Source organism: Martes martes (assembly GCF_963455335.1).
Source record: "Martes martes genome assembly, chromosome: 13".
NCBI lineage: Eukaryota > Metazoa > Chordata > Mammalia > Carnivora > Mustelidae > Martes > Martes martes.
The window spans coordinates 31,071,725-31,094,834 of record NC_137901.1 but is presented as its reverse complement, the minus strand read 5'-3'; the positions used below and the strand labels follow the sequence as shown (position 1 = coordinate 31,094,834).

At 34.7% G+C, this 23,110-nt stretch overlaps 1 protein-coding gene across 1 annotated transcript in view; it reads left to right on the top strand.

The window, feature by feature from the left end:
• PIK3C3 (phosphatidylinositol 3-kinase catalytic subunit type 3) overlaps positions 1-23,110 on the top strand; it is a 138,431-nt gene that overhangs the window by 30,804 nt on the left and 84,517 nt on the right. Inside the window, exons 5-10 of the mRNA XM_080821014.1 lie at positions 7,700-7,786; positions 9,359-9,454; positions 11,971-12,042; positions 14,096-14,200; positions 15,105-15,197; positions 22,838-23,023. Coding sequence (XP_080677140.1) covers positions 7,700-7,786; positions 9,359-9,454; positions 11,971-12,042; positions 14,096-14,200; positions 15,105-15,197; positions 22,838-23,023 — 639 coding nt within the window. The remainder of the gene's footprint in view (positions 1-7,699; positions 7,787-9,358; positions 9,455-11,970; positions 12,043-14,095; positions 14,201-15,104; positions 15,198-22,837; positions 23,024-23,110) is intronic.

Genomic DNA, 23,110 nt, shown 5'->3' with positions numbered 1-23,110 from the left:
TAGAGGATCCTCTTTAGTCTCCATGTATTTGGGTTCTTTCCAACTTTCCTCTTGTGATTGAGTTCTAGCTTCAGAGCATTGTGGTCTGAAAATATGCAGGGAATGATCCCAATCTTTTGATACCGGTTGAGACCTGATTTGTGACCCAGGATGTGATCTCTTCTGGAGAATGTTCCATGTGCACTAGAAAAGAATGTGTATGCTGTTGCTTTGGGATGGATGTTCTGAATATTTCTTTGATGTCTGTTTGGTCCAGTGTGTCATTTAAGGTCTTTATTTCCTTGTTGATCTTTTGCTTGGATTTTCTGTGCATTTCAGTAAGGGAGTTGTTAAAGTCTCCTACTATTATTGTATTATTGACGATATGTTTCTTTGATTTTGTTATAAATTGGTTTATATAGTTGCCTGCTCCCATGTTGCATAGGTATTTAAAACTGTTAGATCTTCTTGTTGGACCGACCCTTTAAGTATGATATAGTGTCCTTCCTTATCTCTTATTATATTCTTTGGCTTAAAATCTAATTTATCTGATATGAGGATTGCCACCCAAGCTTTCTTTTGATGTCCATTAGCATGGTAAATTGTTTTCCCCTCCCTCACTTCAAATCTGGAGGTGTCTTTGGGACTAAAATGAGTTCCTTGTAGAGAGCATATTGATGGATTTTGTTTTTTTATCCATTCTGATACCCTGTGTCTTTTGATTGGGGCATTTCGCCCATTTTTCATTCAGGGTAACTATTGAAAGACATGAATTTAGTGCCATTGTATTGCCTGTAAGGTGACTGTTACTTTATATTGTCTCTGTTCCTTTCTGGTCTACTAGTTTTAGAAGCTCTCTTTGCTTAGAGGACCCCTTTCAATATTTCTTGTAGGGTTGGCTTGAGGTTTACAAATTCTATTAGTTTTTTGATTGTCCTGGGAGTATTTTATCTCTGCTTTTATTTTCAATTATAGCTTAGCTGGATATAGTATTTTTGGCTGCATGTTTTTCTTATTTAGTGCTCTGTTTATATCATGCCAGTTCTTTCTGGCCTGCCAGGTCCCTGTTGAGAAGTCTGCTGCCAATCTAATATTTTTACCATTGTATGTTAGAGACTTCATGTCCCGGCCTGCTTTCAGGATTTTCTCTTCGTTACTAAGACTTATAAGTTCTACTATTAGATGACAGGGAGTGGACCTATTTTTATTGCTTTTGAGGGGAGTTCTCTGTGCCTCTTGGATTTTGATGCTTGTTCCCTTTGCCATATTAGGGAAATTATCTACAATAATTCTCTCCAATATACCTTCTGCCCCCCTCTCTTTCTTTTTCTTCTGGAATCCTGTATATTCTAATTTTGTTTCATCTTACGGTATCACTTTTCTTTCGCATTATCCCCTCGTGGCCCCGTAGTTGTTTGTCTCTCTTTTTTCAACTTCTTTATTCTCCATCATTTAGTCTTCTATGTCACTAATTCTCTCTTCTGCCCCATTTATCCTAGCAGTAAGAGCCTCCATTTTTTATTGCACCTCGTTAATAGCTTTTTTGATTTCAGCTTGTTTAGATTTTAGTTCTTTTATTTCTCCAGAAAGGGCTTTTATTTCTCCAGACAGGATTTCTCTCATATCTTCCATGCTTTTTTTGAGCCCAGCTAGCACCCTGAGAATCATCATTCTGAACTCTGGGTCTGACATTTTACTAATGTCCATATTGATTAGGTCCCTAGCCTTCAGTACTGCCTCTTGTTTTTTTTTCTGTGGTGAGTTTTTCTGCCATGTCATTTCATCCAGATAAGAATATATGAATGAGAAAATAAAATACTATAAGGGTGGCAAAGACCCCAGAAAAATGTACGCTAACCAAATCAGAAGAGACCCCAAATTGAGGGGAAAAGAAAGGGAATAAAAAGAAGTTTAAAAATTTTTTTTTTAAATTTTGAAAAGATATATATATATATATATATTAGACTGGTGAATAGAACAGAGTCACCCACTTGATTTTGGGTGTATTTTGGTCTCTTAGAAGAAACTATGTCCCAAAATTTTAAAGAAAGAAAAACTTACATATAATAAAAAATAAGGGTAAACATGATGAATGGATAGAATATGACTGTAAAGATGAAAATTTTTAAAAAATTCTGAAAAAGGAATTGATAGGATAAATTGGTTGGAAAAAAAGAAAAAGAAAGTGGAGAGAATTTGTTCAGGCTGGAGACTGGAACAAAGCCCTGTGCTAGATTTAGGGCATATTTGGATCTATCAGAAGAAATTTTATCTCAAAAATTTTTTAGAGGAAAAAACCCTGTATGTATACAAAAAATAAAGTTAGATACAATGAAGGATTAAGTGTGACTATAATAATGGTTTAAAAAGATTTCTTTTTTTTAGAAAGGTATTGTTAAGATAAAGTAGTTAAAAATGTTGAAAGAGGAAAAGTTAAAAAAATTACAATAAGAAATATATAAAAGTAAAAAATTTAATTAACTTTGTAAGACTAAAGAATCATGGGAAGAAAGCCATGAATTCCATGTTTTGCTTTCCCCTATTCTGGAATTTTGCTGTTCTCCTTGATCAGTGAGCTTAGTCTTAGCTAGATGTTCTTGCTGATCTTCTTGGGGAGGGCCTCTTGTAGTGTTTCTCAAACGTCTTTGCCTGAGGCAGAATTTTTGCCACCCTTGCCAGGGGCAGGACTAAGTAATCTCGGCTTCCGCTCTTGGGAGCTTTTGTTCCCTGAACACTTTCCGCTTTTCGTAGAGCTGTGGAGGATGGGAACAAAAATGGTGGCCTCCCAGTCTCCAGCTTGGAGGAGCCAAGAGCTCGGGGCGCCACTCCTCAGAGCGCCCTTGGAGAAAAGCGCTCAATCACTCCCGTTTCCCTGGTTTCCGGCTGCACTTGAGCTCACCCGGCCTGTGACCTATTGTTTCTGTCTCTGGCACACAGCCCCGTTTGGATTCTCCAAACCCAGCAGATTCCTGCCGCTCTGCTTTTCCGGTGGATGAAGGTGGGTCTCCCCGGATCTGCCACTTGTGGGGTCCCTGCTCAAAGTGCAGTGGCCTGACTGTGCTGCAGATCACAGTTTAAGGTAACTCCAAGCTGAGAGCTCACTCCTCAGCTCCATCTCTGTAGTCGGTTTCCCCACTCTGATACTTGCAAGCTCTGCTACACTCAGACACCCCTGATCCTTCTGTGTCCCTGCGGGACTTGAGACCATACTGTCCCCGCAAGGGCTCCACCCCTGCTTAGCCTCTGGAGCGATGTCCCTCAGTGGAGCAGACTTTTAAAAGTTCAAATTTTGTGCTCCGTTGCTCCACCACTTGTCGGGAGCCAGCCCCTCCCCCCGCGGTTTATCTTCACCTCGCTTTGGATTCACTTCTCCGCATGTCGTACCTTTCAGAAAGTGGTCAATTTTCTGTTTCTAGGATTGCTGCTCTTCTTCTCTTCAATCTCCTGTTGGGTTTGTAGGTGTTCGGAATGGTTTGGTAACTATCTAGCTGAACTCCTGTGACCTGATGTCATCTCAGTCTGCTACTCCCTGCCATCTTGACTCCTCCCTTTGCATCATCTTGATTAATGCCAGTCTTTAGTGGTTTTCTCAACAGAGATCTCACAATTAATTGTTTTTAAAATGACTTTTAAATAACATTTTTTGAAGTAGAAGATTTTAAAAAGAAGATTGGTAAAGCACAAAGTCTATAAAAATCTCTTCTAACCCTCTTCCCAGAAATAGCCATCATTAATATTTTAGTTGATAATGTATTCAGTATTCAAATTAATATATGTGGTATATAAATGTATATGTATCTATTTCTAAATTGGAATCATATTGTATGTGTGTTTAATTGAATTGTGATTTTACATTTAATGGCGTGTAAAAATTGTTCCAGGTCATTTAAGATACTTCTACAACATGATTTGTAAAGACTGCAGGAATTTGCATGGTGTCAATGGGTGTGCTGTAATGAAGTTCAGCAGTCCTCTATGGTTAAATATTCAAAATGTTTGCAATTCTGTGCTGTTGTAAAGCCATTATAAATTTAAATAAAATATTTAAAAAATATTAAAAAAAAAGAAATTACCTCAAGTGAAAAGGAATTAGTTATTTTGAAGAAATTTAAGCTGATATTTTTATATTACAGTAATCGTCAAGCTTTTTTGTATGAAGTTACTGTTTTCACTTCTGAAATAGTATGACCACATAGTTGTGATGAGAGTTCCTTAGTTGAAAAAGATAAAGAATATTGCTGGTGAAGATTTTTAGTTCTTTGAGAGATAATAATTGATAGAAATGTTTGGCATCCTTGTAGGAATACCATCATAACAGATATAATGGAAAGGAAGACAACAGATAAATACAAACTATTGTGTTAGGCTTTGCCGCCCAGTTTTGCATTATTCTGTGAGCTTATTTAAAAAGAAAAAGAGGTCTTGAAAAAGAATAATGCTGTGTTTAAATTACACTTTCAAAGACAAAAATCTTGTTCCAGTTTGAGCACCTTAGAAATTGTCTTGAATTCTCTGTGGGTTTGAAGCAAATATATTACTTGATTTCTGAAACCAAGGGTAGATTGGTATGTTAGATCTTTGGAGAGCTGTACCAACTGCAACTCCAGAAATTACTTTCTTACTACTAATTCTTTTTTTTGTTAATCCTTTAATCACTGCTTCTTAAAATTAAAACACACTTGCACACCTATACCCTTAAATCTTGGAGTATTAAATTATAGGCCTCAGAGAAATGCCTTACTGTATGTAACTTATTTTTTATAATTTTTTAAGATTCAGAGCTGGTAAGGAAATAGACAAAATAGTTTATTTCCCATTTGAGAAACTGTTCTTATTATAAATCTCTCTCTTTATAATCAAAATATAAGAAATGGAGAAATGGAGATACTTTAGGAAGGCCTTGATTATTTTTTAATATGTTTAAATGACAGATTGTAGACCTTTAAACAAAAATTTTGAAGTTGTTTTTTCTAAAAAATAAAATGATTAGTCTCTAGCCAACTCCATTTCTTATCCTGATAGTTTTATATGGTTTGTTACATATAAAAATGTATCAAATGTGAAGGTGATATTACCATCTTTTTTTTTTTAAGACATGTAAAGATTTTATTTTTATAGAGCAGTTTTAGGTTCACAGCAATGTTAAGAGAAAGGCACAGAGAGTTCTCATATGTCCTCTGTCCTCGTACCTGCATAGTGTACCCCATTATCAGCAATACCCACCAGAGGTGGTACATTTGTTACAATTGATGAATCTTCATTGACACGTCATAATCACCCAAAGTTTGCAGTTTTCCCCAGGGTTCACTCTTGGTGTTGTGCATTCTTTGGATTTGGACAAACATATAATGACACTTATCCTTCATTACAGTATTATATAGAGTAGCTTCACTACCCTGAAAATTCTCTTCCACCTATTTATTCTTCTCCTCCTAATCCCAGGCAACTGATTATATTTTTATTGTCTCCATAGTTTTACCTTGTCCATAATGTCACATAGGTGGAATCATATAGTATGTGGTTTTTCCAGGTTGGCTTCTCTCACTTAGTAATATGCACTTTAAGTTCCTCCATATCTTTTTATGGTTTGATATCACCTTTCTTTTCAGCACTGAATAATATTCCATTGTCTGAATGTCCCATATTTATCTATTCACCTGTGAAGGACATCTTAATTCTTGCAAATATTTACAGTCTGAATAAATCTGCTGTAAATATCCATGTGCAGGCTTTTGTGTGGACATGTTTTTAGCTCATTTGGGTGAATACCAAAGAATGCAATTCCTGGATTGTATGGTAAAAGAACATATTTAATTTGTAAGCAATTGCTACACTGTCTTTCAAAGGGGCTGTACTATTTTACATTCCCAATGTAGCAATGAATTCCTAGCAATCAGTGAAAATTCCTTTTCTCCGCATCCTCATCTGCCTTTGGTGGTGTAGGTGTCTATAGATTTTGGCCATTTTAGTGATATCTTTAATTTGCATTTCCTCGACATATTGTTCATATGCTATCTATGTGTCTTTTTTGTTCTTTTTTTTTTTTTTTAAGATTTTATGTATTTATTTGACAGAGAGTGAGAGATCACAAGTACATAGAGAGGCAGGCAGAGAGAGAGGGAGAAACAGGCTCCCCGCTGAGCAGAGAGCCCAATGCAGGGCTCGATTCCAGGACCCCGAGATCTTGACCCGAGCCAAAGGCAGAGGCTTCACCCACTGAGCCACCCAGGCGCCCTCTATGTGTCTTTGATGAGCTATCCATTAAGATTCTTCGGCACATTTTTCTTAGACTGCTTATTTTCTTATTGAATTTTAAGAGTTCTTGTGTATTTTGGATAACAGTCTTTTATCAGCTGTGTCTTTTGCAAATATTTTCTCCAATCTGTGGCTTAGTGTCTTGATAGTGTCTTTTACAGAGCAGAAGTTTTTAATTCTGATTAAGTCCAGCTCATCAGTGACTTATTTCATGGCTTATGCCTTTGTGTTGCATTTAAAAAGTCATCCCTATACCCAAGTTCATCTAGATTTTATCCTTTGTTATCTTCTAGTATAATAATTTTGCATTTTACATTTAGATGATCTGTTTGACTTAATTTTTGTGTGTAAGTTCTGTGTCTAGATGCATTTTTTTGTATCGGAACTCCAGTTGTTCCAAAACCATTTTTTGAAAAGTCTTTGCTCCATTATATTGCCCCTGCTTCTTTGCCAAAGATCAGGTGACTCTTTTTATGGGATCTGTTTCTGGATTTTACATTCTGCTCCATTGATCTGTTTGTTTATTCTTTTGCCAAAACCAAACTGTCTTGATTATTGTAGTTCTATATTAAGTCTTGAAGTTGGGTAGTGTCAGTCCTTCAATTTTGTTCTTTTTCAGTATTGTGTTGGCAATTCTTGGTCTTTTGTGTCTTCATATTAACTTTAGAATCAGTTTAATGATATCTATAAAATGTCTTGCTGGGATTTTGACTGAGATTGTACTGACTCTAGATCAAGTTGGGAAATACTGACATCTTGACAGTTTTGAGTCTTTCTATCCATGAACAGAATATCTGTCCATTTTATTAGTTCTTTGATTTTGTTCCACAGATTTTTATAGTTTTCTTTTTTTAAAAGATTTTATTTATTTATTTATTTGTCAGAGAGAGAGAGAGAGAGAGCGAGCGCGCACACACAAGCAGGTAGAGTGGCAGGCAGAGGCAGAGAGAGAAGCAGGTTCCCCACTGAGCAAGGAATCTGTTGTGGGACTCGATCTCCAGATTCCAGATCATGACCTGAGCTGAAGGCAGTTGCTTAACCAACTGAGCTACCCAGGCGCCCCGATAGTTTTCTTCATAGAGATCATGTTTTGTTAGATTCATGCCAGTTTCATTTTGGGGGTGCTAATGTAAATGCTATTGGATTTTAATTTCAAATTTGACTTGTTTCTTGTTGGTATATAGAAAAGAGATTGACTTTCTGTGTTAACCTTATATCCTACAACTTTGCTGTAATTGCTTATTGGTTCCTGGAGTTTTTGACCTTTCTTTGTTTAATCTACATAGATGATCATGTCATCTGCAAATATGGTTTTCTTTTTTCACCATTTGTATACCATTTATCTTCTCTTAATATATTGTCTTATTGCATTAGTTAGTACTTCCCGTATCGTGTTGATGATCATTACCATTTTTATCCTCCTTTCTGTGAAATCTGTGTTAAAATTTTCTTAATTTATTCACAGCTCACCAAAGCTCATCGACAAGGACACATGGTGAAAGTAGATTGGCTGGACAGATTGACATTTAGAGAAATAGAAATGATAAATGAGGTGGGTTGTATCCCTCTTTCCCCTGCTCCCCTTAAATATCTTCCCCAGATGTCTAAGTCAGGAATTTTTGAGAAGCACTTTTGTTGCCAAGTTATCTCACAAATGTGAGAGCATTGAGGATAACCTGTAATTGTGAGTATTGTGTTAATAAGTGGAAAACTTGGAATATCTGTTTTTCTTATGTTTTAATGTTATATTGAACCATGAAGCAGGCAGTGGACATCATAAGTGTACTTGTATTATACAAGTGAAACCACTGTTAAGCTTGATGCCTCACTTGTGTGTTCTCTCTCCATTTGGCAGCTTATGTTTAGGTTCAGTCCAGTATTGGATTCTTGCGAAACAGTGCTGCCTCTTTACTTCAGTTAGCTTAAGTCATTCTTAGTAATCTCTGTCCCCAGTTAAGATACTGTGTGTAGTACGTGCTATACTACATATAGGACTCTGCAACTTACATAGTTCAAAGTAATTTATTTGTTTCTTGATCTTGTTTATTGGTCTAGAATATGTTTAATTAAAAGATGGCTTCCATGAAACTTTCCAAAAGTTAGAACAAAATTTTCTTTTTTAATATATTTACACTGAAATACTAGATGTGTGGCTTAACATTCTGTGTCTAGAGAGTAGAAAGAACAATTACTTTAATCACATTAGCAGAGAGGAATGTTAACTTTTGTGATATGCCTAATTTATTGTAATCACCACAGGGCATAACTGACTTATTTTATATTCTCTGAATGATTTTTACTGGGTTGATAGAGAAAATTTTAATTTTATAATGAATGCTTAATAAAAGTTAAATTCTACTATTGTTCATTTTTTAAAAAAGAAATCAGTTGGTTTAGCTGTTTATATTCTGTATGAATAAACTGGGCATTTTTCCTAAATTTATTCATAATACACTCATTTACTGAAATTAGAAGAAAAGTTTACTTTTTTAAATGTTTATAATAGTCACATTCCTAAAATAGTTAAATCAAAATGTTTACTTATATTTTTCTGTTCTTTAACTTAGCCTTTGGTGTAGAAAAGGCAGTGTTAGGACTTACTTTGTCCAGTCGTACTTACCTTTTCTACCCCTACTCCTTAAAAGGTAGGAGAGCATTGCCATGACCATAATTAGACTATAATATGTATCATAAAGCTGAACAATTTAAGTGATTTCTTTAGACCTTTATGATTTTACACATAATGATTTAAAGCCATTTTAAAACCTGGTTTAAGACTTATCACCCTTTTAGACTTCATTTTATTTTCACTTTGTTACATGTTTCCTTTTTTTTTTTTTTTAAGGGGACACGTTGTTATGTTGGAGAGAAAGAAACTATTTCCCAATATGTTTAAAGTATATTGACAGAAATTTACAAATGATTGCTAGTTATCTTAAGACCACTTGTAAATTGTGAAAAAATTGTGAAGGTTGTTTATAATAATGGAATAAATATTTGTTATATTTTAAGTTGTACTTGAGAGATCATGTATTAGTGAATTGGAAATAATGGTACATACTGATCCTTTAAGACAATGTTGAAGATCAAGATTTTTCATAAAAATCTTTTTTTTTTTTTTTAGAGTGAGAAACGAAGTTCTAATTTCATGTACTTGATGGTTGAGTTTCGATGTGTCAAGTGTGATGATAAGGAATATGGTATTGTTTATTATGAAAAGGTATTTGCCTTGGAACTGTTTATGGTCTCTGAAGTAGAGGGGAGGGGAAACATTAAAAAAAATTACTGTTGTACCTGCTGAGATGAATTATTTGGTTGCAGGATAGCAGCAGACAGCTGTCAGCAGCAGCTGTTTGTATATACACAAATCAGATCATATAGCTACAACAAGATTACAAAAGCCTATCATTCATGTAATGCAGTTCTGGGTTCCAGAATTCAATAAATATGCAACAGATTAAAAACTTTTTGATTAATTGTTCTGCAAATTGGCAAGTACACATTAAAGTAATAGTTTTATTAACAATTAGTATTCATTTGAAAAATAAAAAGGGAATCAGTTTTTAAGTGGTAAGCTGTTGAAAATTAAGGGTATATTTACTATTTGAGTTTGTGTATATAATGTGTGAGCCTAACATATGTATGCTTATGAAAGACTTCCTAAATGTGTATTTATGTAATAAATGCAGAATTTAAAAAAAAACATGTTTTCAGTAGGCTGAGTGATAACAAGTATGCACTTAATGGATTGGCTCTGGTCTGCTCGTTATCCAAAAGAAAGTAGTTTTGTGTTTGATATGTTGCTACTTGAAAAATATCTGTGCCTTAAATGCTTGTTGAAGGGTCTTAATTTAAGCACTATAGAAATAATTGCACACGTAGTTCAGAATCACATAAACCAGGTATTATTGTGGAAATAACCTTAGACAGGTGCTTAAATCAGTATGAGTGAGGACAGACTTTTGATACATGGCATAATGGAATAATATTTCTTCTTGTATATAGCTAAGCTTATATGCAATATATTTGTTTATTAGAAGCAACACTTCTAAATTATATTTATGCTTTAGTGTTATTTATTAAAGGTGTCATAGTGATTTTTTAAAATATACATTTTTTCATAAATGTAAGTTACTACTTGAAAGAAGTTTTCGTAATGGAGTTTTAGGGTTTGTGTAGTTAATTTATGATAATTTTTCTGGTAACTTTCAAGTTAACACATACTTTTTTCTCTTTAGCTTATATCCCTTCCCTTTAGTAAAAGGTTAGGAAAAGTTAACTTTTATTTGATAAATGATAGTCTTTGGTAAAAAGAAGTTAGGAAGATAGACTATTTAACATTGCTTATTATTTCGTTAGAAAAGCTACATTAAAAAGAAGGGGGAATATAGGTGAGGGAAATTGTTTTGTCACTTTAATAAACTAACATTTTACGTCTTATACTATGTGTAATGAAAAAGCATTATTTCTCCTCCATATTGGGTTTGTATTGCAAAAACATGCTAATGGAAATGGTGCTTTGAAACATAAGAGATTTGAAGAATCTTTTGAAAGACGGCTTTGATAATAGATGAAATAATAACAATAAAAATTAGAAGAATTTCAAGTGTTTTTGAAAAGGTTCTTGGCCCCTTTCTGCTGCTTCTTGAAAATTGCTCATAAATTAATGCCTTTCTACCTACCCTGTCATATCTCCACTTAGTGTAAAGATTGCTGGGCCAGTGTATTGAATCTAATGGAAATAGACTTTCTTGTCACCTGTCTTTTGTGACAGATAGCCTTAGTGAAGATTACTTGTCACAGTTGGGCTGATAAATGTGTTTTCTGGTGTTGTGACTGAGAACCAGCCTGTTAAACAACGGCTGTGGGAATTTGTGGTTTTCTGTAAGACTCAATTACTGAACTAAAGTCAAGTCCCAGTACTTCCCTTCTTTCACTTTCTCCTGATTTGCCTGCACGTATCTAACATTGGAAATACTAGCATTTGGAAATTGACAGAAAAGCTTGATGCGAGGTATATAGTTGTGAGGAAATGAATTTTGATCTTAATTAGTTTACCATTTTCTGGTGTGTATGCAGCGACATTTACTATGCTGAATTACCAAAAATGATATTACCAACAAAATAAAGCAGCTTTGTGTCTTAAGAATTGATGGATTAATTCTTCTTGTTCAAGTTTCCATTGTATTGAGTAGAAGCAACGCTGCTGAATCTCTAGCTATGTATAAATTTCAGGTAACATTAACACCTCACTTCAAATCCAGCTTCTTTGAATGGAACTCAGTTGTGGTAATTTGAAAGTTACCAACATCTACTTAGTATCTTTTGCAAATGATGCAACACATCCCTTGTGCCATAATTTAATCATACTTTGTGGTTTCTTGTTGTAAGTTTGAAAATTAGGATATTATTATTTTGGCCCACTAGGGTTATAAGCAGAGTTAAAAATAACTGACAAAAACAATCTACTGATTTTTAGACCTCATATATCTAAAAACTGTGACAAGTTTTTTATTGTTAGATTTTATTTTTCCCCAAATATTCATTAGCAATAACAGGTAAAAAATGGATATGTATTTTAAATTGCAGTTGAAAGAAGATGCTTTTTTAAAAGGGAGGAATAGTGTTCATTAAATAGAATTAAAATACCTTGGAATGTACATTATCATGTATTATTTCTTACCATTTGGTTAAATTTTGTTTATTTTTTTTTTAACTTACTACACTATAATCCAGGATGGTGATGAGTCATCTCCAATTTTAACAAGCTTTGAGATAGTAAAAGTACCTGACCCTCAGATGTCTATGGTGAGTTATTTCCAAATTTCTTACAAAAGTGCTTTTCTCCAGAGTGATTATGACTTGGATCTACAGCATACACTTTCTTTTAAAAAAGTATATCTGTAACTAAGTCAGTTATCCAAAAGTGACTTATAAGTCCATTTTAGCTAACTGGAAGTAGGTTCAGGTGGAACTTTACAATATCAACATCTAAAAATACGGTTAGAATAGTATATTGTTGGGGAAACATTTATTTGAATTATTGGAAGAGTAAGGGATGTAGTCTTGAAGTGAGAACTTGGGAAGCAGATATTTGAAAGACTGGGAGGGGAGTTTTTTATACCAGGTTGTAACTCTGGGTTCAATGGATGAGAATTTTAGGGAGATTAATTTTGTTGAAAAATCTGGAAGATCAGTGTAGCTACTAGAACTGTTTAATTTGGATCTTGGTGACTTGGATGATTTTGAGATACCCATCTATGGAATTTTTGAGGTGATAATTTGGGGATGTGAAGCAGGAAGAATTCTTTGCAACAGTGGTTTAATTTGTTGACTTTAAATTTAGAAAGTTTCAGGCAAAAAATCCTTTTAGTATCATAATACCATGATATTCACACTTACTACTCATGACATCACCCTGAACCATTTTATTTTTATTTTTTATGTTTCTAATTGGATTAGTTACCTTCTTAATCAGACCAAAGTGAATTTAAAGTAGTATATTAGAAGATAAAAGCATGATGATGGAGGTAAATACAGGTCATTAAAGCAGGAAGTAATGACTGATGTTCCAACATCAAAGGAAGAGACAGGGGAGAAAGAATATAAAAAACTAGAAAAAAAGGTGATTTGGGAATCTTTTGGAAACAAACATCCTAAATATTGTAAAGGTGACATTTCATCACTGGAAAATAGTGCTGGGGAATTAATGATGAGCCATTTGGAAAAAGATAAAATTAAATTAGACCCATACCTCACATCATACATAAAGAAAAATTCCAAATAGACCAGGGATTGGATTTAAGTATTGAAAAAACAAGGCCCTATGAGTACTTTACTTTCAGTGTAGGGAAACACTTCTAACAATGACACAAAATTCCAGAGGCAGTAAAAGAAGTAATTATTAATAAATTTGATTACATTAAAAAATTGCATAGCAAAACACTGTAACAAAATTAAAAGACAATGGACAAACTTGAAACTTTTCTTGACATACATCACAGACAAAGGGATGAATATCTAATATATAGAGAATTCTTAAAAACAAGTGACAGAGCAGCAAAGAAACGATTGAAAAGAGAAAGACATGAGAAGACAATTCACAGATGCAAAAATAAGTAAAATAAGTCTCTTTAAGCATAGACAGTATGTTTAAAACTAATGATTTTGGCCATAGGTAAAATAGTTCACACCAAATATGTGTAGATTCAATCATTATGGTCATCTTCCCTGCCCTCAGTCACTACTGGCAAGTTAAACTGCTAAGATGATAGTACAGTGATATCACAAGGTCACTAGTAGCTCGTAGGAAGAGGGAATGCTTTAGCCTGGGTTGTCAGGGAAGATTATAGATTGAAGGTTTTATCTGAGTGTATAGAGGATGTGAAAACCTTGACTGTATGGAGAATAGGGGGTGTTAGGAGATGTTTTAAGAAGCTGGAACAGCAAATGCTTATTACGGCACTAGAGAAGCATAAGGCATGTTTAGTTTCCTTATCACAAAATGGTGATTTTTTTTTTCAAATTAATTTTCATTCTTTTTTTTTTTTAAAAGATTTATTTATTTATTTTAGAGAGAGAATAGGGGGAGGGACAGAGGGAAAGAATCTTGAAGCAGACTCCTGCCAGGGGTGGAGCCCGTTTTGAGGCTCAATCTCAGGACCTATGAAATCATGACCCTGAGATGAGGTATTTAAAAAAAAAATACATAGGGGACAAAAATTGTAACAAGAATAAGATGTTAAGTGTTATAAAGTGGTCTTGAGTAAGCAGCTATTTATTTTTGCATTTCTAATTGGCTGTTGAAACTTCCTTTTGATGAAACTTACATTATTGATAAGTATTTATACATAATTTATAGGAGAATTTAGTTGAGAGTAAACACCACAAGCTTGCCCGGAGTTTAAGAAGTGGACCTTCTGACCATGATCTCAAACCTAATGCTGCCACAAGAGATCAACTAAATGTAAGAGAATTTATAAATTATTAATATAAAAAAAATGAAATGTGTAATTTGGTTGCAGCTAATATGTTAGCCACTCATTTGAAAGTGGTTCAGATGCATATTTTTTCCCCAGGGTAATAAAATCTGTGTAATTTCAACAGATTTGTTTTTTCTGTAGTTTTTGTTTTTGTTTTAAATCATTTTGGGGCTTTAAGAAAATATATTAACCCTGGAGGCAGAGCTACAAATAGTGTATACTTTCTTGATATAGTGGTCTTAGAAACTGGCCCTAAGGTACTGGCTCAGAGAAACCTTGGTGTGCACAAATGCATTGTGTGTGTTAACTTCATAGGGGAAATGTTTATTGTTTATAAACTCAGTTATCTAAAAGGGGACTTTTGCTATTTTGATTTGGTTTATTTTTGATTGAATGAAATGAGCTCTGTAGTTACAGATTTTTTTTTTTTTAAAGATTTTATTTATTTATTTGTCAGAGAGAGAGAGGGAGAGAGAACTAGCGAGCACAGGAAGACAGAGTGGCAGGCAGAGGCAGAGGGAGAAGCAGGCTCCCCACCGAGCAAGGAGCCCGACATGGGACTCGATCCCAGGAAGCTGGGATCATGACCTGAGCCCAAGGCAGCCGCTCAACCAACTGAGCCACCCAGGTGTCCCTGTAGTTACAGATTTTTATATGGAGTGTTAATTTTTAAATTTCGTCTTTTTCTCCTCCTGCACTCCAATAATATTCTTTTTAGACTAATAAGTACAGCAGATTTAAGTTTTACTCTGCTTCATGTACATTCTCCCTACTTCTGTAAAAGTTCTACTTTAGAAATATTTAAATAAATGAAAAATTTTTAATGAAATTGAAATAAATAGGAAGAATATATTTGACAAAAGTAGTTTTTTTTTTCCTTTGTTGTAGATTATTGTGAGTTATCCACCAACCAAGCAACTTACATATGAAGAGCAAGATCTTGTTTGGAAGTTTAGATACTATCTTACTAATCAAGAAAAGGTAAGTATCTTGAATATTTTCATATATCTGATTTATCTGTAAACTTTTTGCTAATGAATAAGATGAAGTTAAATTCCCATGGAAATAGAGTGTTACTGTCAAGTTAAAAATATGATATAGGTGAATATGTATGATACGTTATTTTTAAATATAACAAAGGGTGTATACACAAAGACACAGGTACCAGTTACTTGGTGCACAGATTATGCATACATGCATAGTTTGAATGGGTTAAGTCAGAGAGACTTGGGTTCAGTTTCTGGCACTTCTGCTTATTCTTAACCATGTAAGGTTGGGAGAATTGCTTTGGAAGCTTGGTTTCTTCAATTTTCTAATTATGCCAGCCCTTCTTCACAGGTGAGGTAATACTGGTGAATAAACTGGCCAAGTACCTGGCACTTAGTAGATGCAGAGTGAATGTTGATTCACTTCTGTCTTCATTGTTCACACCTCTTTGAGCCTAGATAACTGGCCAACTATTTATGTTATTAAAGGGACTATAGAATTTTGGAGGAGATGTAGCTAGAGAGAGAGTATGAGAAATGTAATTTGAAATGTGTAAATTGAGTTTGTGGAGTGGCATCCATCTTGGCATGCAGGAGGCAACGTTAGAATGAGACATTTGCTTTTGTTTTCTTTCCTTTTTTTTTTTTTAAGATATATTCATTTATTTGAGAGAGAGAACGTGTGTGAATAGAGAAGAGGGGAAGGGGGAGAGGGAGAGAGATAATCTCAAGCAGACTCAGCATTGAGTATGGAGCCTGATGCAGGTCTCAATCTCACAACTCTGAGATCATGACCTATGCCGAAATCAGGAGTTGGCCACTTAACTGACTGTGCCATCTAGGAGCCCCTAGACATTTGCTTTTCTTAATGAAACCAAGGAGTTGACGTTTCTGGAGAGAGAATTATGATAAATTAGCACTAGATTTGGGTCTGGGGACTTGGTTCTGAGTCTTACTATTGCCACTAAGAAGCTTTTTGACTGTTGGTCAATCATTTCACCTGTCTGAGTTGTGGTTTTTCATATTTAATATGAGTTGATTGAATAATTGGGAACCTCTAAGTCTCTTTTCATTCTTAAAGTAGCCTGTCAATTCTTAGAACATAGGTTCTAGGATTAACTCTAAAGATAAGATAGTAGTAACCAGTATTGATTCACCAGCCATGGTGTGCCAGGGATCTTTTCAGTCCCATAACAACCCCAGAATATCAGTGTTAATGTTGGTGTTCTACAGATGAGGAGACCTGTGCAGCAGCACAGAACTTACAGATGTTAACTCTTGATGTGCTCATATCTCTGAGTTAGAAGCGAACTCAGTCAATGAAGCTGTAGAAAAGTGGATTGTAGGGAAAATATTTGCAACATCATGCATGTGCCTGAGCAGGCATTCTGCAACGTGTTGGGGACGAAACATAGAAGTGTTAGGAAAATTAATATCTGTCAGAAAGCTATTATATAATGCTATGAGAATGAATGAATGTGTTCTACAATCTCATGAGACAGTCTTTAGCTACTTTGTTGAACTTGCTTTTCTGAAACAATTGCATTTCTTTTAGTTTCTGAAGTAAAGATAAAAATTCATTTGCAGTTCATCTTAACTCTTCCGCTTTTCTTCTTTATCTTTTATTGATGCCTTGGGAAATTCTTTGTAGATAAGTCATATTAACTCTACGTCCTTAACAAGAGTGAGAGAATTTTAAATTTAGTATAACTTTGAGTGTTATTCTCGTCATCACTGCAAAAAGGGAAATATTCATCAATAGAAACTCAGGGTGTGATTCTGTGTTTTATAAAAAGATTGGGTTAATACATGATATTCAGTTAAATGAAGAATAACCTTGGTCCCAGAAATTGCATCTTGAATTTAGCACAGTGTTTTCTAAAATAAACAGTGAGATATTGAATTAAACCTGTTAGAATGTATGGGTTCAAGAAGCATAGAAAAGATTTACAGAGCAGAACTGCCTTAGATAGAAAGGCTTGCAAGAAAAATTGTTTGTTTAAACAAGTAGTCACTTCTCACTGAAATTCAATTACTTCTAGATATGTGCAAAAGAAATAAAATGCTCAAGTGATATAAAGTGTGTGACAAGTTTCATTTAACTAGTTGATTTCAAGTTTTCGAAAGGTGGGTGATGAAACTTCAATTCTCAGGACATATTATAGGATTCTTATGATCACTAGAGTAGAGCAAACAATATTTTTTAATGTTTGGGAAGCACTTTTCAGTAAACCAAATATATATATTGGCCTTGAAGTGACCAGAGGAATTATTCACACAGCTGCATTTGTATCTTTGTAATAATTTAAAATGGGTTTTGTAGAAAACAAATACTCTGATACCCCTGTCCCTTAATTTATTTATACAAAGAAATTCTTTCAGTGTCAGTTTCTCAGAAACTGATTTAGGTTATTTGGCATTTGGGCCCCAGGGCTGAAAAGATTTCCTGGAGAAAACTCAGAAAACAAATTGATAGAAATTAGTTCTTACAATGTTACGTTTCTTATTACTTTTTAATTAAATTTCGTCTTCCCACCTATTTGTTTTTAAATGACCTGTCTTAAGTACTTCGGATGAAAACCATCTAGCCTGGATTTGATATTGCACCTAAAAAGTTCACAATAACCACTTGGTCTAGCAAAACCAATGACATTTAGGAAGAATTTTTAAATTTGTGGTCCATACTATGTGGGAAGTGACTTATTTTTATGAAATCCAAAATGTGAATATTTTAACTTTCGAAACGAGTCAGTGGTAAATGGCTTCTGCTTATAAAAATATTAATTCAAAATAACTTTCTTAATGGCTTTTTATTATCTTTGGGGCAGTTAAAGCAGTAAGAAGAGTCACATGTGGTAAAGACAATAGTGATGCACTCAATGTTCTGTGAGGCCGTTTCTGAAGTAGCTACTGAGACAGTGGCATCAGGACAGTAATCATATTTGTGCTTCCTGTCAAGAAATTGATGACGAACCATAGCAGTAATGAATTCAGTTCAGAAAGCATTTGTTACCACTCTTGGCCTAGTATCGTTCAAGACTCTGGGCTTCAAAATACCATTTCTCTGTCTTCATATAAATTGAAACTGTTTTAGGGAAATAATATTTCTACACAGTTAAAATGGAGAAGCATAAGCGTGTAATTGATTAAAGGTTACTCTCTTAATAAACGTTTGGGTAATTGCTATAATAGAAATGTGGAGTAGAACAAACTCAGTGTGCTGTGATATGAAGGAAGTTTCACAGAGCAAAGATTGGTCTTGAAGTTTGAATAAGCTTCGATGATATTTTTATTTGGTGATAATTTTTCATGGGGAAGAAAAGCACGAGTAAGGCAATGTGTTAGGTTCAGAGACAAAAAATTGTATGAATGGTTTAGAAACAGAAAAGATGGAATCCATTTGAGCCTTGAATTCTACACCTGGGAGTTGGATTTCACTGGCAGTAGGAAACACCATTACAGCAACAGAATGTGTCTTAAGAAGTAATTGTTTTAAGGAAGTCAAGCCAAGGTGGATTGGAGCAGATCTGGGAATGAAAAAAGAGACCTAATTAGGAGGCTCATGTATGATTTTAAGAGTGATATTGGAGGGCAAGGGAAGGAGAGGAGAATGTATAAAATAACTTGGTGACACCTCCCAGGAGTTTGGCTTGAGTGCCTGAAATATGGAAATAGGGCAAATGGAAGGAGGAGGGTGAGGAGATATTTTCAAATTTCAGTCTAAAGTTTTAGAAGTACCAGTGTGATATTGTCATATTATAAGAAATATATATTTGGTTTTTGTCTTTAGCACAGAGTTTCTAAAGCCCTGAGAATTTCCTGAGTGGTAGGGATGAGAGGAGTGTCTTTTGTTACTCATGATAAGTCCCTTTCAACCATACTGGAGTTTTTCCTAATAAGGTGACTCTTGCTTGAGGGGGCTGGTTGCTAGAGGAACCAACCAAGTGATTAGAGAGTTGGAATTTTCACCCTTACCTCCTAACCTCTGGGAGAGGGACTAGGAATTGCTTTAATCACCACTGGCCAGAAATTTGAGAAGTCATACCTACATAATGGAACCTTCATAAAAACCTATAATGACAGGGTTTGTAGAGCTTCTGGGTTGGTGAATGCATGCATGTGACGGGAGAGTGGCATACCCAAGACTTTTATAGGGACAGAAGCTCCTTTGCTTGGGATCCTTCCATACCTTGCCCAATATAACTTTTCATCTGGTTATTCATTTTATATCCTTTACAGTGAATTGGAAATAATAAGTAAAATATTTCTCTGAGTTTTGTGAGCTATTAGAGCAAATTCCTGAACCTGAGGAATGTGTTGTTGGTAACTTTCGATTTGTACCCAAGTCACACAGAAGTATGGGCAACGTGGGGACCCAAAATTTGCAATTGACATTTGAAATGGGAAGCAGTTTTGTGAGACTGACTCTTTAATCTATGGAGTCTTCAGTAATTCCAGGTAGTTTCAAACTGAGTTAGATTGTGGGACACCTAGTTACTGTCCTCAGAAAATTAAGGAATTGTGAAAATTGTGGAAATGTGGAAAACCACATTTTGTTGTCAGAAGTGTTCTGTGTAGAGGAATGGGTTTCTCTTTAGCAACAAATTAGAAATTTCCAATAACTTACTCGGTAGACGTTAAAACTAGACATATATATATGGTGAACGTAGTTTTTTCATCTCTGAAGTGATTGTGAACATGATTCTAAGAATTGGAGATAATAGTGGGGAGGTTCTAAGATCAGAAGGGAGGTTAATATAATATTCCTATTAATATGAAACATGGCAATAAATGTGTAAATATTAACATTTGATGTTGACTCAACTTCAAATAGAATAACAGTAATATCAGATGATAAAATAACATCAAATATTTATTATATTTATTATATACAAAGTACTTTTCTAAACATTTACACTCAGTAACTTTATTTAATCATTACCACAACCTTATAAGGTATGTTATGTAAAGTTAAATAATGTTCTCCTAATGACTTAGTTAATTGATGGAGTTGGGAATTAGGATTTGACCCCAAGCACTCTGGCTCTAAATCCTGTACTCTCCAGTTATCTGTGGAAACTCTAAGGATAAAATTGCATCATTTGAATCCTGTACCTTTACATCAGTACAGCATCTTTAAAGGGCCAGAGATTAAGTATCATCATTATTATTGCCTCAAATTCTTGCACTTCCTGCCTTTCTCTTTTCTCTTCTCCTTGTTTCCTTCTTTATTCTACTACCTCTTTGTTTACATTTGTGACATTCAGCATTATAAAGTTGTGAATTTTTTTGTACAGTGCCTTAAGTTCCTTGGCAGCAGCATGATCTATAAATCTTACTAGTAAATCTGTAAATCTGAGAATCTGGGGGTGAGATTGTTTCAGTTATTGAATTGAGTACATCAGCATGCTATGAGATTTGCTTATAAGTACATATCCACACATTTCTATTAAGACTGCTGATGTGCTGTGAAATGGAAAATTTTTTGTTGTAGTTATTTAAGAAATATTGCTTTGTTTTGACATTCAACATAGAAATACATTTTAAAGGTGAAAAATAAATGCATGGAATAAGTTAGAAGGGTGGTCTGTGTTCTTACATGGAGAAGGGAGCACTGTGCTAAATGGCACGTGGAAGGTACAGAAGAAATGGATAGCCAGTCTTGCGCAATGCAGTCTCCAATTGTAGAGACAAGAATGCCTGCCAAATTAGAAGAGCATCATTTGAATGAAGAGAGTAAAATTAAGGCAGCTACTAAAGGAAGAGCTCAGAGTTGCTGAAAACTTACTGGAAAAGTTGAGTCTTTGACAAGCTGGCCTTGAAGATAACACCTCTATTTGGGTGAAGAGCTTATAGATGGGAGTTAGACAAAGTCATATAAAAAATAGGTTAGCTTGGTTAAAACATAGAAAGAAAATGAAAGGTCGCTTAATGAGAGTTAGAGGATTGTGGTAAAAAGTACCGGATTTGGGAAAAAAGCCAAGGTTTTGTTGTTATGTTTGTATATTGGTTTTGTTTGTTTGTTTTTATAAATAGGAAACCACACTGTAACCATATGGCAGTCATCATCAACTTAGAAAAGCTGTCCATGTGGTGGGGTTAAATTTGCTCTCATTCTTCCCATTTAAACTGATTATTGGGAAGCAGTTATATGAAAACACATTTGTCTTTTGGTACATTACAGTTAAAAAATAAAAATGGCTTCATTGTCCATACAAAGAATGGATGCTTTAGAAATTAGTCACTGAAATTACTTAAATATTAGGTCTCTTTTTGGCAGGGATGTTAGAAGATGAATTTCTGTTGATAGTTGGAGAGTCATTCTAACATCACTTCTAACTTGAGCTTCTGAGAGTTTGTATGAAATGATTAGAAGTGAAACTGGTATTAAGACTCTTAGCTAGAAGGCTATGCCGTACTCAAGATAATGTGGATTTTGCATGTAGATTGTCCACCATTTTGAGGTGATAGGTAAGCCACTTAACTGAGATGATACACACTTTGAGCCATGGACTAGATAATCTCCATTGTGCTTTTTTGCTTAATTTAGTTAAATTAAGAGTAAGTTAGGTGATGGAAATCAAGGTTCATTTATGTCATACTAACCAGTAATTGTGTTTTATTGTCCAAAAAGACATTTTCTTGAGAACTTGATAGTTTACTAATGAACGGATTTAGTTGGGCAGAGTAGGAATTTAAAATTTTAAAGTTATCTTTGTTCAAAAGATGAAGTCATGGGAAAGAAGAAAATGGGATCAGCCTGATAAGTGTTCTCAGTAGGAAGATGTGACAATAGAGATCTTTTTTTTTTTTCTTTTTCCTTATGGAAAACAAGTATTCAGCCTTTTTAAAAGAGCATTTATTATGTATGCAACCTTGAGTGTTATGCTCCAAGGTCATTTACTTACCTGGACGATCTTGTGAAAACTTTAGATAAATATGCTGCCTGTCTAAAGAAGTGAGGTTCCAGAAAGGCACTATGAACGGGCAGCTGAATCATAGAATACTTGCTGCTGCTTCTGTATTTATCTATATGCTTCTTTCTTTGGGGTTTTTGATTGACTGTCTTTTTAAATAGTTACTTCTCTGTGTAAGAGCTGTACATACTTAGTTTGAGCCCTCATGTGTGAGTGTCTAGGAAACCCAGTGATCTGGGGAGATGTTTGAGAGTGAGGTTGGTGTTGGGGATTCTACCCTCATTTGACTTTGGACTCTTCATTTGTTGGCTGCAGTGTTTTATGTCACATGTTGATGTTTTAAAATGAAGATTGTCTTTAAGGCATCTCATGAGAATATGCCTCATCTCTTTATTTCCATGTGTTAAGGCCTGCACTATTTTAAAATAAAAAAGGAAAATGAAAAGCCAAAGAAACTTAAAAATTCATTGTGCTCTATAAGTGGTTTAACCTGAAAAATGTAAAGTTTACAGGGAATGTATTTCTTTTTTTCCTCTGTCCTGTAGTATTTTTCTAGGATCATATGTATAACTATGTGTAGTGATTACACAAGGAGTCTGTCAACGACTCTGTGGCTCTGCCATCAGCACTAAGTGAAACTCTGCCTAGTCACCCTTGACCTTCCTTACCCCAGGTGATAGGCTGTTGTTTCTAATTTTGAAATCTTTTCTGATTTCAGGCTTTGACAAAGTTCTTGAAATGTGTTAATTGGGATCTACCTCAGGAGGCCAAACAGGCATTGGAACTTCTAGGGAAATGGAAGCCAATGGATGTAGAGGACTCCTTGGAGCTGTTATCATCCCATTACACCAATCCAACAGTGAGGCGTTATGCTGTTGCCCGGTTGCGACAAGCAGATGATGAGGTACATTGTTATTCATTACTCCTCTTTGACTGGATACTTTTTTTTTTTTTTTAAAGTAGGCTGTATGCCCAGCTTGGAGTCCAGTGC